Genomic DNA, 15,733 nt, shown 5'->3' with positions numbered 1-15,733 from the left:
ATTCTTCTGGTATCTAGTGTTGTGTGAAAGAAAAATCAGGACCTAATTCTGTGTCTTCTGACTAAATCTTGGGCCCTGCTCAGTGTGCCTCTTTGTATTTAGGACTCTGTTGTATGACCTTCAGAGGCCGTATCACATCAGAATGCCTTGCTCTCCTCCCTAGGGTCAGTGAAGCATACAGACCAAGAACACCAGCTCCAGACTCAGACCAGAGACCTTGTAACTACCACCTATGTGACTTTGGACAAGGTCAATATTACTTCACCAAGCTTGTTTCCTCATCTTTAAAAATTGGGATAATCCCCACCACACAAGATTAGTGGGCATTAATAAGGTAAAATACATAAACTGTTTCTGAATACAGCATACAGCAGATGCTTGATAAATACTCTTTTCCCAACTGTTACACTATTTAGGAAAAATTGATGGTAAAACTATAAAATATAAAACTTATAAAAATATGTACTATAAACTACAAAAATTTAGTTTTCTCTCAGAAAACACATACTACCCTCAGTAAACTTACTAACAGCCATTAGGTAGGAATTCTCCAGACTCCTTGTTTATTAACTCTTACTTGGGCCCTTGTATGCACAAAGTGTCTTAAGACAATTATGTTTCATTTGTGGCAATGATTGTTGTACATACCTATCTATATTAAGCACTAGAAAGTGGTAAATATTTTGAGTGACAGTCATGAACATTCAGAGGAGACAGAAACTGCTCTCACCTCCTAGAAGTGGGACACAAGAGTGGAGAAAGGGCATTTGAGCTAAACAGTGAAGGATGTCACAAATAGGTAGTTCTTCTTTTCATAGTCCACAGACTAAAATATTTTCTCTTGTGTGATATGCTTCATCCCTTTGCATCACTTTATTATTACATTTGTGTTTGATTGTAATTTGTTTCTCCTATGTATTGTGCTTTTTTGGGTGGCAAGGACTGTCTTATCACCACTGAATTCTCCTGCACCTGATAAAGTAACAGCTACAATAATGAGAGAAATCACAGAAAGGTTCTTTGGATTTTAGGTTTAGTTCAACATTAACAATGTGGCTCTAGAGTCTTGAGTTTGTTTAACTTCAGGCTGTGCCTTAGGTAGCTCGGGTAAATGACTTTTAGGTTTGACAGACAAAATATAGGAGGCCAGTTAAATAGAATTTCAGAAAAACAAATTCTTTTTTTTAGTGTAAGTATGTCTCATATAATGTTCAGGGCACACTTACAACAAAATATTATTCATTGTTTATCTGAAATTTTGTTTGGGCATCTTGTATTTTTATTTACTAAATCTGACAACCTTAGCAATTTTTCCCATCTTGTTTGTTATTTGCAAATGGAGATGAACACAGCACTCTCTTCATAGGACAATCCTTATGAAGAATCTCTCGCGCAGTAAACCCTTAATTAACCTCCCGAAGTACTTAACCTTCCAGGATACCTTAGTAATAGACAAAGGTCAAACCTCGGAGCAATCAACGGCTCTGGGCGCACCCCCACACATCGTTACCCTTTTAGACGGCTTTCTAAAGAAGGCAAAGTTCACTAGAACTCTGAACAAAGTTGCAAACTGAGAGTTTCGCAAATTTGCCTTCAATATAATAATACATGGGTGTTTAAGCAGTGTGACACCAGCGGAAAAGGACTTTCCGTAGAGATGGGAAGGCGCTGGCAGTCTCTACGCATGCGCACACAGGCTCCGGCGTCTCCACGCCGGCCCGGCCCCACCCGGGAGTCACGTGGGCGAGCTGTCCCACCGGAGGCGCGGCCGGGCCTCGTCACGTGACCCTGTACAGGCTGAGAACTGGGATGGAGCCGGAAGACGGGACGCCCTTGTGGCGGCTGCAGAAGCTTCCAGCCGAGCGGGGCCTACAGGTGAGCAGGGCGGCAGCGGCCGTGCGGAGTCGGGGCCTCCGGACGGCTGGACGTGCAGGTCGGGCCCGGTCCCACCCAGCTCGTTCTGGTTGCTCAGGGAAGTGGGGGGAAGGGACGTGATTTCGGGGGGCAGCAGGCCCCCTCCTCACCCTGACAAGTTAGGGGGCCGAGGCTTGGGGTGCCACCTCCGCACCCTGACTGAGTTGCTCCTCGGGTGTCTTGCGCGCAGACGCACGCCCGCCCCCGAGTGAGCACCGCCCCTCCGCTCCCACGCGCGGCCCGGAACCAGTGTCTCTGGGCTGGGGAGCGGAGACCCCGTGTAGTTTTTGAAAGCTTATGGCGTGGTTTGCTGCGTCTCATTTACATTTCATTCATTCACACAGCACACACCTCCCTAACTCTGCCTAGGCACCTGGCACAGTGCTTAGGAGCCTCTGTACCTCGGTGACTAGAGAAGAATACTCTGCTCCCTTGAGGGAGACAAAAAAAACCTAGTAAGTGCTGTCAATAACTGGGTGACTTGTTTAGGAGGGATGGCCCAACGTGGCCTTTTCTCAAGAGGTGCCATATACTTTGGCACCTCGAGTCTGAAAAGACACAGTCTGAAAGGAAACCGAACTGAGTTATCCAGTAATGAGCTTGTGGGACGGATAGTAACTAGATTTGAAGGGACAAAGGAAGACTTTCCAGAGTAGGAACATCCAGATTTCTACGTTGAGCCTGAATGATGAATACGAACCAAACAGGCTGGAGGGGAGAGAGTGTTTCAGGTTGAGATGTAGCAGCTGCAAAGGCTAGAAGAAGAGAGCCAGGCCCCAGGGGCTTTGAAAACCTGCTATAATTCTTAGAGGCTGAAATTCAGAGTGAGGACCAGAGCAGGGAGACTAAGGCTAGACAGGTGGGCAGGAGTCAGGTGGCTTGAGTATATGTCATGCTCCTGTGTTTAACCACAGGCACTGGAAGTTTAAAGAATTATTTTGGCAGCAGCAAAATTTTAGTGAGTTTGAAAGATGTAATGTGGAGACAGTAAGGACATATAGCAGTATCTTGACTAAACTGAAAATAAGAAAATCCAGTGGTTACTATAAGAGGAAAATCTGACTGAGAAGTGTGTTCACTCCCTGTCCTCCACCCCTTGAACTTTCAAGCAAAGAAACTTAGTGCCCTAAGTACTAGATATGAAGGAAATTTGCCTCCTCCTGAAAGAAAACAGTATATGCAAAACTGAGCTTCAGTGTTAGGGAGCTGGGGTGCTTTTTAGACTTCATACTACTAACACATTGTATTGTAATTGATATGTTAATATTTTTATTCCCTTCTCCTCTGACCCCCAGCAATGCAGGCCTTAATAAGTATTCCTGAAAAACAACTTAACTGGTTTGCTTGCCACTGGTCTGCCTCTTATTCTGAGCTCTGTCAAGGTAGATACTTTGTTTTATGTCCCCCGTTCTTGAGAGTTGCATATGATGTTAGGTTCCTAACCAGTGTTTGTTGCAGGAAGGAATGCATGCATAACAAACCTAGTTTTGTCACTGGGGCAATTACCTGGATCTCAGGCTTTGATGGGCTAGCCTTCAGTGTCAATGATAGGCAGCTTTGAGTAAGTCCCAAATGGGTGAAGGGTTGGGGTGGGGGCTTAGCCTACATAATATGATAGAGGGGTATGTGATAGACAGGTTTTAAAAGTCCCGTATTTTGGCCTTCCTTTTTGCTCTGTTCCATTTACAGTGGTGAATATGTGGTGGAGATAGAAGGGAATTAACTTAATTCCTACTAGGATCAAAAACAACCATTTTAATTCCTTTCTCTGATTTTACAAGGAGGAAACTAGAATGTCCGCACCAGGTTTAAGAACTTGTTCAAGGTTGTCAAACTAGTAAGTGGCAAAGCTGGAACATATGCTCAGATCTACTGACTGAGAGTCTTTGCTCCTGTCATCATTCTACTTACTTCTTAGATGAGAAGCTTAGATATATCACAGACACCTCAAATTCAGTATGCCCTTGGTTGATCTGTCTTTCCTTCTGAATTACTCCTCCTGTGGCTGTAGCCTCATTTTCAGTTTGTGGCACCACCATTTACCCAATCACTCAACCTAAAATTCTGAGTAGTCTCCTGGTTCCTCCTTCTTTTCACATCGACTGCTTCCATTTTGAGTGTCCTCAACAATTTAGGCCTCCATGATCTCCTGCTGGTAAACTGAACAGGGGGGAGCCCTGGTCTCATCATCTCTCATTCCCTTTTCCCTCCTTACATCTCCCAACCTGTTGTCAAATTTATGGAAAAATAATGCATATATGTGAATTGGCTGCTTCCCTATTGAAACAATTAAGGAACCTAGATTAAAGTCTAGGCTGTCTTGCACTGTATACAAGCCCCTTTATGGTTTGGCCTCTACCCATCTCTCCAGTCTTGTAGCCTCTCATCCTCCAGACTGAGTTGTGTGATTTTACACTTTTCTCCTATGCATATGCAGTTGTGACTGGAAATGCCCTTCTGTTTGAACAGCCACTACTTCTTTTCCCTGCTTCCTCCCTGTGCTCCTGTGTACCTTCTGTAAAGTGGTATTAGAGCTCCTGTCATTCTAAATTGCATTTACTTATGTATCTGCCTTTCTGTACCAGACTAAAGCTCTTATATGATAGGACCTTACCTGATTTGTCTGCAGTCGCCTCATCTGTAAAATGGGGATAACAATACTTACCTCATAGGGTTGTAGTAAGGATCAGCACAGTGCTTGGTACACAGTTAGGAGTCCATAAATGATAACTATTGTAGTTATTTCTTCTTTGTATTTCCATTAGCTTGTTTATCAACGAATGAAGTACTCATTATGCACTTGAGAATGAATAAAAAACATTTATGTTCCAAAAGATAGCACTTTTATTTTTTAGTTTGAGTTCTGGGTTTTGCTGTAGCATAGGGGAAGTCTGGGATAAGATGGAATATGTATAGAAAATTTTGAATGAATTCAAATTGACAGTGTTGGTTAATTTATTTATGGTAAATAAAAATCCTGTTCATGTAGTTCATTAGCCATTGTTTGGAAGTGGGGTTACCAGTTGCTCATCTCTGTTCTGGTACATGTGGCATTATAGAGGAGGAGCTGTTGCTTAAAATGGAATGGAATATGGTCCAGGGGAAGAGATTTGGAAGACTTGCTGCTTATATGCATTTCCAAGTTGTTTGGGTTGAAATGCTCTTCTCACAAGACACAGATATCCCCTGAGAGACAACCATATTAATTCTTTGCCTATGATAGTGCCAGATAGTAGACATTCTGTCAGTATCTATTAAAGGCATGGGACCTAGCAGCAGCCACAGTAGCAATAGCAATTGTATTAATAATAAGAAAGGTAACAGTGGATAGCAATGTTTAAGTGCTTTGTACGTGCCAGGAATGTGCCAAGTGATTTGCATGTATTTTTATTCAATCCTTATTTAATTCAATCTTATTAAATTCTTATTTAATCCTTCTTCTTACTTAAATATTATGGGGCTAGATGATATCCTGATTTTACACATGAGGAAACTGAGGTACAGACCTTCTAAATTACTTGATAATGCTAGGTAAGTAGTGGAACTAGGATTTAAACTAGCTAGTTTCATTAAAAAATCCAGCCTTGATCACTGTGTTCAGTTATATATATGTCAGGAGTTCCATTGCTGATATTAAGGTAGGGTAGAGATAAGAGAATGTAAGAAAGGAAAACAAAGGTACTGAGGGCTTTCTTGGAGTGGATCAAAAAAACTAAGCATAAATGTTGTGAAATGGAGGCAAAGCAAATGAGGTTTATAGACATACAGTAAAAGACTGACCTAAAAGTCATAACTTTTCCTTTGGTTATTCATGTAAATATGATGTTCTAAGGAATCTCAAGGTGAAACTTTAATACTTACTATCTTCCTTTTAGGAATATTGGAGAAACAACTGTCTCTCTATAAAATTATTTTAGCTTTGAGTGTGGGCAAAATTCTAGAAAGTCCAAGGGTTAATATGGAGCTTTAATTTTTAACTAAGAATGATGTTAAAAATAGTTATATTTTAACCTCAGCTGCTCTTACAGATAACATTAATTTCTCCCAACACCATTTGTTTGCTGCAAGGAAGGTAAATCTGTTTTATAATTTTATTTACAATTACATTTATTTCCTTTTTTCTCTCCAGCTTCTTCACAAAATAATTGATGGCCTTTGTGGCCAAGCTTATCCTCTCTACCAGGATTATCACAGTGTTTGGGATTCAGCCGAATGGAATCATGTTCTAGAAGATATTACCAAATTTTTCAAAGCTGTAGTTGGTAAAAATTTATCCGATGAAGAGGTAACTGCACTCCAAATTTCTGTACCTTATAATAAAAAAATAAGTAATTAGCTGTTCAGATTTATTAAATCTACTTATTGAAAATTTCATTAAAATTTATTAAATTATAATTATTGCAATTTTTTTTAATGGAACATTGTGTTTTAGATTTACCAATGTTGACAAATGTAGATCTGGTTCATGTATTTAAACCCCCTCATAGTATTTGATGGTGGGAATTAATAGGATTTATTTTTCTGTTCCCCTACTGATAAACAGGTCATTGCCTCTTTCATTATTACCAGTAGTGCTGCTTTAAACATTTTGTTCCTGTCTCTTTGTTTATAGATAGGCCAGCTTTTCTAGGATAGACATCTTGGAAGTGAAATTGCTGGGTTATGGGCATCTTTCCATTGAATTGTATTTGTATTTTTTGTCAGAAATCATTTGGGCGTGTTTGGGTAGATTGCACACTTTTTATGTAGTTATGTTTGTTATTTTGATTTTGATGATATTCTGTATGTGAGTTCTTTATTAGATATATGTATTTTAAGTATCTTCTGTTATGTTTGCAGTTTTGCTCTTAATGGCATCTTTTCGTGAACAGAAATTCTGAATTTTTGTCAAGTCTAGTTTGTCAGTTATTTCTGTTTAATAATATTTGGCTACAGTCATGAAGATGTTTTTGTTTTCTTATAGGAGCTCTCACTTTTATTAAAGCTCTCACATTTATGTTAGTGATACATTTTTAAGTTAATATTTGTGTGTTGTTCAAATTTTTCCACATTACTGTCCAGTTGACCCAGCACCATCCTTGCCCCATAGAATTGCTGTACAGCCTTTGTTGTAAATCAGGTGACCATATATGTCTGGGTCTGTATCTGAAGTCTGTATTCTACTCGATTAATCTATTTGTTTTTATTTGCCAATACTGTGCTGTCTTAATTACTGTAGAATTAAAGCTATATTACATTAAATCTTTTTTCTTCTGATACCATATATATATATATATATATATATATATATATATAATTGAAGTATATTTGGCATTCAATATTGGTTTCAAGTATACAACACAGTAATTCAACAGTTGTCTACATTATTAAATGCTCACCCCAACATTTAAGTCTTGATACCTGGTAGTAGAAGACCTTCAACTTCGTGCTTCTTCAAGATTGCTTTGGCTATACTAGGTCCTCTTTATTTTCATGTACATTTTAAGATCAGCCTGTCATTTAACCAAAAACCTGTTGGGATTTTGATGAGGAGTATTAGTCATCTCAGGCTGCCATAACAAAATACCATAGACTGGGCAGCTTAAACAGTAGGAATTTGTTTCTCACAATTCTAGAAGCTGGGGAATCCACTATCAAGGTGCTGACTGATTTGGTTCCAGGTAGAGGGCTCTTTTCCTGGCTGCAGACTTCCTTCTTGTGTTTCCTACATGGTGAAGGGAGATAGAGGCAAGCACTTTGGTGTCTCTTTTTATAAGGGCACTAATTCCTTTGCAAAGGCCTGATCTCATGACCCATTAAACCTAGTTACCTTCCAAAGTCCCTATCTCCAGATATCACATTGGGGGATAGGGTTTTAACATTTCAATTTTGAGGGGGACTAAGTTCCTAGCATAGAGATTGCACTGAATCTCTAGATCATTTGAGGCAAAATTTACGTTTTAACAATACTGAGCCTTCCAATCCATGAACATGGTATAACCTCCTATTTATTTGCACTACCTTCAATTTCTCTCAACTATTTTGTAGTTTTCAGTGTAAAGGTCTTGCAAATATTTTGTTAGATTTATTTCTAAGCAGTTGGTGTTTTTGATATTCTTTAATTTTGTTCTCCAATTATTTATTGCTAGCATGTAGAAACAGTTAATTTTTTAAAAATTGAAGTATTGTTGATATACAATTTTATATTGGTTTCAAATATGTAACACAGTTGTTCAGCAGTTACCAATATTATTAAATCCTCACCTCCACTAGTGTGGTTACTATCTACCAACATAAAAAGATGTTACAGACTCACTGACTATATTCTCCATGCTGTACTACTATCCCTGTGGCCAGCTTATATTATGATTGAGAATTTCTGTGCCCCTTTATCCCCCCCTTTCCACTTACCTATCCCATTCCCCCCATTGTTAATTCTTATATACTTACCCTGATGTCGAGTGATTAAAAAAATTTATTTAATGGCTTGTAAAATTTTTTTGGATATTTTTTTGTATGCAGTCATTTCTTAAATTTTATCTTGTATTTCTTTTTCTTACCTTATTACACTAGCTAACGTCCTTAGGGACAGTGTTGGAAAAAAAAAGCAGTGTCTTATTCTTGACCTTAGGGAGAATGTGTTCATTGTTTTACCATTTAGTATCCTAGCTGTATGATTTTACAGATATCCATTTATCAGATTAATGAAGTTGCTATAGTTTCACCTTTCCTGAGAATTTTTATTATTAATGAGTAGTGAATCTTAAAAAAAATTTTTCCCTGAATTTATTGTTTTTTCCGATATTTTGTAAATGTAGTGTTTTGCACTGATTTTTAAATGTTAAAACTCACTTGCATTGCTGACAATAAACCCTACTTGGTATGACATACTTTTTAATGTATCTCTTGATTTGATTTACCAATATTTCATTTAGGATTTTTGTGTCTAAATCTGAGTGATATTGGCCCATAGTTTTTCTTTCCTATAATCCTTATCATAGTGTCAAGTTTTATTCTGGTCTCATGAAATGAATTTGGAAGTATTTTTTTTCCTTTTCCTGTTCTCTGGATGCATTTATGCAAGATTGATTTTCTTTTTTTTACTTAGAATTATGTTACTATGTTGCTTAATTTTCAAATATTTAGAAATTTTTTATCAGTTATGATTTAATTATACAATAGTTAAAAATTATAAGTAGGATAATTACAGTCTTTTGAAAGATGTGATTTCCTACATATCTCATATGGTTCATTTTGGGGAATGTTCCATATACATTTGAAAATATATATTCTACAGTTGTTGAGTGTTCTATGTATTGATTTGGTTAAAAAAGGATGTTGTTTTTCAGTTCTATAGCTTTAGTGATTTTTTTTTGTCTTTTTTTCTGTCAGTTGTAGAGAGGTGCATAAGCATTTCTGCTTATAAATATGGATTATCCATTTCTCTTTTTAATTTGGCCAAGTTTTGCTGCCTTATATATTTTAAATCTGTGTTGTTTGGTGTGCACAAATTTATGATTGTTATATCTTTCTGTTGAATGGTCCTTTTATTCTCTATTTCTTGTAATACTTCTTGCCTTATGGGCCACATTGTTTGATATATTAATGTAGCTATAACAGCTTTAGTGGTCAACAGATGTATTCATTTCATCAGTCAGCTCTTTTCCTTTACTTTCTGTTTTGCAAAAATATGTTAAGACCGCTTATTTGCTAGTTATGCATTCTCATCTTATTCTTTTCATTGTTACAGAAGTGTTTCTTTGTTTTGGCTTGTGTTTTACTGTCATTTTGAAGGGCATGTGAAAGGAGAGTGGAGCTATGTGTTTACAATTTAAACAAAAAGGCCCTTTCTCTTATTTTCTGTTTATTTTTATTCTTATAGGTATTTCAGCAGTTGAACCAGTTGAATTCACTTCATCAAGAAGCTGTCATGAAATGCTTGAAAAGCAGGAAAGATGAAATCAAGAAGACTCTTTTAGAAGAAATAGTTGATATTTCTTCTGCACAGCTACAGGATTTTGACTGGCAGTTAAAGGTGAGAATTTATGAGCAAGTATGTTTTTTATTTAATTTTTTGAATAGAAAGATTTATTCTTTTTCATAATGTACATCTAAAATTTCTGTTATTCTGAGAATACATTGTCCCCAAAGAATAGCAAAGATAATTAAAATTGCATCTTTTGCATTAACTTGGGCATAAGTACACTAACATTACACTGATAATAAATTTAAGTAAGTAGAGCTGTAAGTCTTTAAATATGTTAAGTAGTAGAGCAGTATATATTCAACATATATTTTTGGCTAGAACTTTCTAGACCTTGTAGTCTTCCCAAGATTGGCAAATGTGATTCTACCTCCAAGAAGAAAATCTATAATGTGTTATTAAAAGAGCACTTAAAAAACTCTTTGAAGAAAGAGTCATGATTGTAGAGTTCATAAAGAACAATGTCAGACCAATTTTCTCTCCTCTATAGGGTACCTACCTATGTGAGGAGAAAACAGATATATTGTGTTTCTGCATTTCAGCATGACCCTGGATAAAGTGCCTCAGATTGTCTTTGTGGATAAAGTGGAGAAAAGTATGGAAAAATAAGTTAGATGGGATCATAGCTGGATTAATAACCAAAGCCAGATGAATTTGTATTAGCCAGGAAAGAGGTCTCTATGATTCAGGTCTTTGCCCAATCGTCGAACGTATTTTTGTCAGTATTATGCTTATCATGTCTGAGGGTCACACAAAATTAGAGATACATTAAATAATATAATGCAGTGAAAGTTTAAAATTGTTTTACAGCAAGTTACAGTGATGAACCAAATGAAGCAAACTAAACTAAGGAGAGATAACCTAAGAAACCTTAAAAAACGATTTTACCAAAAAATAAAGCCAGTCATATTACATAAACGATACGAGAGACATGCCAAAAGTAACACATAAGAGAAACATTTAGTTGTTTTGAGTTGCCAGTTGTGGCTTGAGTCAGCAGCACGATGATACAATCTTAGGTTTTCTTGGTAGAAGTGCAGTGTTTCAAGTAATGAGTAGTTCTGATTATGTTTTTCACCATTAAAACTTTTTAGTTAGTTTAACCAGTTAGTAACTTTAGTTCTGGCTGCCAAATTTAAGGATATTTAAGCAAATTGGAGCCTAACTAGAAAAGAATGAATAGAAGTTAAAATCATGGTACATGAAATTCCTTTGAAACACTTGAGATCATGTACTCAGAAAAGAAAAAAGTTAGTAGAAAAATGACAGTTATTTTTTTTAAGGACTAAAAGTCACACAGATGAGGGAATAGATTTATATTCTGTAGCTTTAGAGGCTAAGACAAAGGCTAAGGTCTAAGGTATATGACTTGCAACAAGATGGGTTCAAATGCAGCCTTGGGAAGAACCTTTCAATAACTATTGGTATCTGAACATTATTATTATTTTTTCTTTCTGTTTTTGAAAGTAGAGCTTTATTGGAACATGGAACACAGTCACACTCATTGACTTGTGCTTTTGCACTACAATGGCAGAGTGTGATAGCTGTGACAGTGACCAACTGGCACACAGAACCTACTCCACGCAGGAGAAGGGAGAGGCCAAAGAAGGGCAGCTCAATTCCAACTGGATCAATTACCCCAAACCAGTGCCAACCAGTTCTGTCTGCAGCTATATTGAGGTTGTGCCAGTCCATTTTCCTCCATGACCCATCCAGTGCCACCACCAACTGCTACCTTTTATTAATGTCTCCTGATCTGGGCAAACCCAAAATCCATTATCCAAACTGTGAGGTCCTCTCACCTCTCAGCTTTGCTCCTCTCTTTGTCTTGTCCATCTCAGCTGCCGGCAACTTGAGCCTTCCCAGTGCTTAGGCCAGAAGCACTTATTCTTGTGTTCAAGTGTTATTCTTGATCTCTAATTCTCTTTCTTATTTTTTTAGTGAGTATTTTTATTTATTTTTATTTTTTTAATTTTGGTATCATTAATATACAATCACATGAACAATATTGTGGTTACTAGATTCCCCCCATTATCAAGTCCCTACCACATACCCCATTATAGTCACTGTCCAGCAGCATAGTAAGATGCTATAGAGTCACTACTTGTCTTCTCTGTGCTATACTGCCTTCCCCGTGTCTCCCCCTATATTATGTGTGCCAATTGTAATGCCCCTTATTCCCCTTCTCCCTCCCTTCCCACCCACCCTCCCCAGTCCCTTTCCCTTTGGTAACTGTTAGTCCCTTCTTGGGTTCTGTGAGTCTGCTGCTGTTTTGTTCCTTCAGTTTTTGCTTTGTTGTTATACTCCATAGATGAGTGAAATCATTTGGTACTTGTCTTTCTCCACCTGGCTTATTTCACTGAGCATAATATCCTCTAGCTCTATCCATGTTGTTGCAAATGGTAGGATTTGTTTTCTTCATCTGAACATTATTTAAACCTTTTCTTGAGGTGGCACATTCATCATAGGAAGTGTTCAAGCATAGACTGAGAAACCATTATTGGAAATACTGAGGAGAACTATCCATAAGGTAGACAATATTCGATACTTCCAAATCTTGTATAGTATGAATCCTGTTTTTTGAGAGAGAATGGAGGAGATATGTGAGGACTCGATTCTATGGCATATGTCCCATAAGGAATTTCCTTTGAGGTTGGTTGTTAGGGAAGGAGTCTTTTACCATAGTGTAGGTAGATTTTTGCAAGTGGTAGGGCTCCAAGATTCAGTGATTGTGGAGTTTTCTAGCTCAGATTCCAGGAAAATTGAGTTTTCTTTTGCCATGAAGCTATGGTGCTTGCTTCAAAAAGTGTTAGTATCATAAATATTTATTTATTTTATTGCCTCTGAGATACTCTCTTCAAATAGAAAGTCAGAAGTAAGATAAATGTGTTTAAGTGTTTTTGTTGAAGGGTTCTAATTGAAGGTGGTATCTTAATAATGTGTTTACCAATAGTTTAGTAGGAAGCTACATGATCGTGAACTAAGTATGTTAAGTGCTGAGAGTTTACCAATGTTTTTAAATTTAATCTTCATACATAGACTTTTGTTTTCTTGTTATCTTTGTACTTCTTTAAGAATTCTCTGTTTCTGGATACATTGGACCCACTCAGTACTTCTCAGCCATATCTCCACTCTAGATTTTTGCTTCTATCACAAAATGTCCTTTTATTCATTCTCCTTTCTCTTTCTATTTTTTAAGTACGTGCTGGTTTGGCATGGATTTTTATTTCTTCCATCTTTCCCTGTACTTGAAAGCAAACAGGAGCACTCTTTTTTAAAAAATGTATTGTTAATAAGCTGTGGTGCACATTTAACATAGTCCTTTTTACTACTTATTAATTGCTGTTTTCCTGATTTTAAACAGCTTGCACTTTCTAGTGACAAGATTGCTACACTACAAATGCCACTTTTAAACCTTCACCTGGATGTAAAAGAAAATGGTGAAGTCAAAACATATTCTGTTGAAATGAATAAAGAAGAGCTGCAGAATCTAATAAATTCCTTGGAAGCAGCTAATAAGGTATTTTAATTTTTTTTCATGCTTTAAAATATTTAAGTTTTGATTGATACATTTAGAGCAATAGAAGAAAAACTCATAATTCATTTATATTTCTCTTGTTCCTGATGTTTTATGTCAAACCCAGAAAATACTTTGTTGATATGTTCTGCATCTCTTATTTTAGATACTAATTATAGCTTATAGTTATAATTAGTTTTGAGCATAATTTATCAAATAGTTATTTTTGAAAGAGTAAAGTACTGTTTTAACAGGTATATTTGGTGTTTTGGTTTGCTCTAGTGCTCATTAGTGATAAAAATAAAATTTTTACCAGGGGGCTATGAAATTAGTTGACTCTAAAGAGTTTTTATGATTAAAAATAGTTCTAGTCTTGAAGAAAAGAGTGTTTCATTTAACTAGACAAATAAAGTTGCTTTTATAATCCTCTAAGTAGAGGGGATAAAATATGACTTGTGGTTATTATGACAAAAGCAAGTTGAGACAAGATAGAACTAATGAATGAATGAAAACTTTACATGTACAGAGGAATGGCTAAATAACAGTACGTTTTATTAAGGGGAAATGTATTTAAACAGTAGAAACTGTTGCTGTGAGAAAGAAAGAAAAACAATGATCTTTGTATATGTAAGTTCCTTTCATTGTTGCTCAGCATTTTCTCTAGTGATCTAGTCTCAGTGATTAAAGTCAGTTATTCTTACCAACTTCTTTTGCCATGGACCAGCCTTCTTGGCCCAGTCTTTTTCAAACTTGGTATGCTTCTGCTTCCCTCCATACTCTGCAATTACTCAGCCATTTTGTGCCTTCCTGACCCGTTCACATGGCCACTGACCACACTGGGAGCCTGGCTTACCTTTGGATGGGGCTAGATGTCTGCAGGAGTGTATGTCAGGCCTGGGAGAAATGTGAGATGATTCTGAACTATAGATGCTGGCAGGCACACATGCCTTTGGTTACTGTGCATCGTACTTGCTTAATTTCAGTTCACCATGCCCTTCTTTAAAGATTTCAAAGCATTTCATTTAGCAGGTACTGGCAACATTCTGGTTTAACATGATTTTCCGCCCCTCCCAACTTTGTGTTTTAAGGTGGTACGGCAGTTGAAATAACTGAATATGATGAATACCAACACTATCAAATCCCATTGCTACAACTGATATGCCGGAGTGAATATTGTGTGTTCAGAAAACCTGGAATATACTGACTCTTATGCCAAGCTGAGAAAGCAGCAGTGTTGAGATTACAAAGATAAAAATGTATCAACTTCCCTAAAGAACAGGAAATTACATGGTTCACAGGAAATGCATAAAAAAATGAAAGATGAAAAAGCTATAATAGCAGTTTATATTTTCATAATGGCCATTTTGCCTCTTTTATTAAATATTTGAGAAATCTTTATAGATACACAGTTTTATTGAAAATTAAAAATAGGCTCTAAAGTAAAGTAAACATACAAAGCACAAATATACTTGAATGTTGATTAAAGAAGTATGTGAATAGCAAGGATGTGTATTATGGATAGATATGATTAATTTGTTATATTTAAAAAAATAGCTTTTAAAGAATGTATAAGCTGCATATATAACTCAGGAGATTCCACATCGTTCTCGTATTTCAAAGGAAAGATTATAAAATGTTAAAATTTCTTAGAGAAAGAAGCTCTTCTTCAGACATGAACAAGAAAAAATATATCTGTGTGAACAGCTGAGTTTATGAATTCTAGAGAAAAATCTTTTACTAGAACACAGGAAAAAGAAAATACACTGTTATTTCTGCATTTCTATGTCTGATTGGGAGGGTTTGCTCTGATGAAAAGAATAGATGTCATTGTATAGTATATATATATAACTATTCAATTATTAGCTATGATTATATATAGGTCCATTTTTGTTATAAAACTCCTAATATTGAATTTAACAGTTTTGGATGTTAACAACCATTGGAAAACACCATTTTTAATTTGGCTTAACAAGCACTGTGAACAAATAAAAAGTGGCATTTTATTTTTACATATTGTTTTATTTCAAATGACTGTCTTCATGATGCAATAGTACATGATTAATTGGCTCCTGCTGTTTGCAAGCTGTATAGCTCATTAGAGCATTAGACCATTATCTGAGGTATCCAGAGCAATCATACACATCATACAGATGAGAATAGGCTTGGAGAGGTGGACAGATATCTGAGTATGATCTAGACAGTGCTGCTCAAAAGGTATCTGTAGAATAATGCCTACTATGAACTGTTTTATACAGGTCAGTAATTAGATGAGGAGCTTGTGCCAGAATGTTCAGTAATATACTGCTTTCTTCATTGAAATACTGGTTATGAAAAAACAA

At 36.5% G+C, this 15,733-nt stretch overlaps 1 protein-coding gene across 3 annotated transcripts; it reads left to right on the top strand.

The window, feature by feature from the left end:
* The first annotated feature begins 1,670 nt into the window (after positions 1–1,670).
* On the top strand, positions 1,671–15,403 carry COMMD8 (COMM domain containing 8). 3 transcript variants are annotated; one of them, XM_036892547.2, is made up of 7 exons: positions 1,671–1,875; positions 3,210–3,296; positions 6,044–6,199; positions 9,776–9,928; positions 11,348–11,557; positions 13,242–13,397; positions 14,483–15,403. In XM_036892547.2, exons 4-7 carry the CDS (start codon positions 9,824–9,826, stop codon positions 14,501–14,503), a joined length of 492 nt encoding a protein of 163 aa, XP_036748442.2. In that variant the 5' UTR covers positions 1,671–1,875; positions 3,210–3,296; positions 6,044–6,199; positions 9,776–9,823; the 3' UTR covers positions 14,504–15,403. The 3 variants fall into 3 exon arrangements, with proteins under 3 accessions (XP_036748442.2, XP_036748440.2, XP_036748441.2); XM_036892545.2 differs by lacking the exon at positions 3,210–3,296 and having other exon boundaries at positions 1,702–1,875; XM_036892546.2 differs by lacking the exons at positions 3,210–3,296; positions 11,348–11,557 and having other exon boundaries at positions 1,720–1,875.
* The last annotated feature ends 330 nt before the right edge of the window (positions 15,404–15,733 follow it).

Source organism: Manis pentadactyla, chromosome 5, assembly GCF_030020395.1.
Source record: "Manis pentadactyla isolate mManPen7 chromosome 5, mManPen7.hap1, whole genome shotgun sequence".
Taxonomy (NCBI): Eukaryota; Metazoa; Chordata; class Mammalia; order Pholidota; family Manidae; genus Manis; species Manis pentadactyla.
The sequence above is the reverse complement of the archived record's forward strand: the minus strand, read 5'-3'. Positions and strand labels throughout refer to the sequence as shown.

Coding starts and splice junctions, on each gene's coding strand:
- COMMD8 (XM_036892545.2), top strand. CDS start 1,810: ATGGAGCCGGAAGACGGGACGCCCTTGTGGCGGCTGCAGAAGCTTCCA. Junction 1,876..6,043: donor CAGCCGAGCGGGGCCTACAG/GTGAGCAGGGCG, acceptor TTTTCTCTCCAG/CTTCTTCACAAAATAATTGA. Junction 11,558..13,241: donor CTGTCTGCAGCTATATTGAG/GTTGTGCCAGTC, acceptor GATTTTAAACAG/CTTGCACTTTCTAGTGACAA.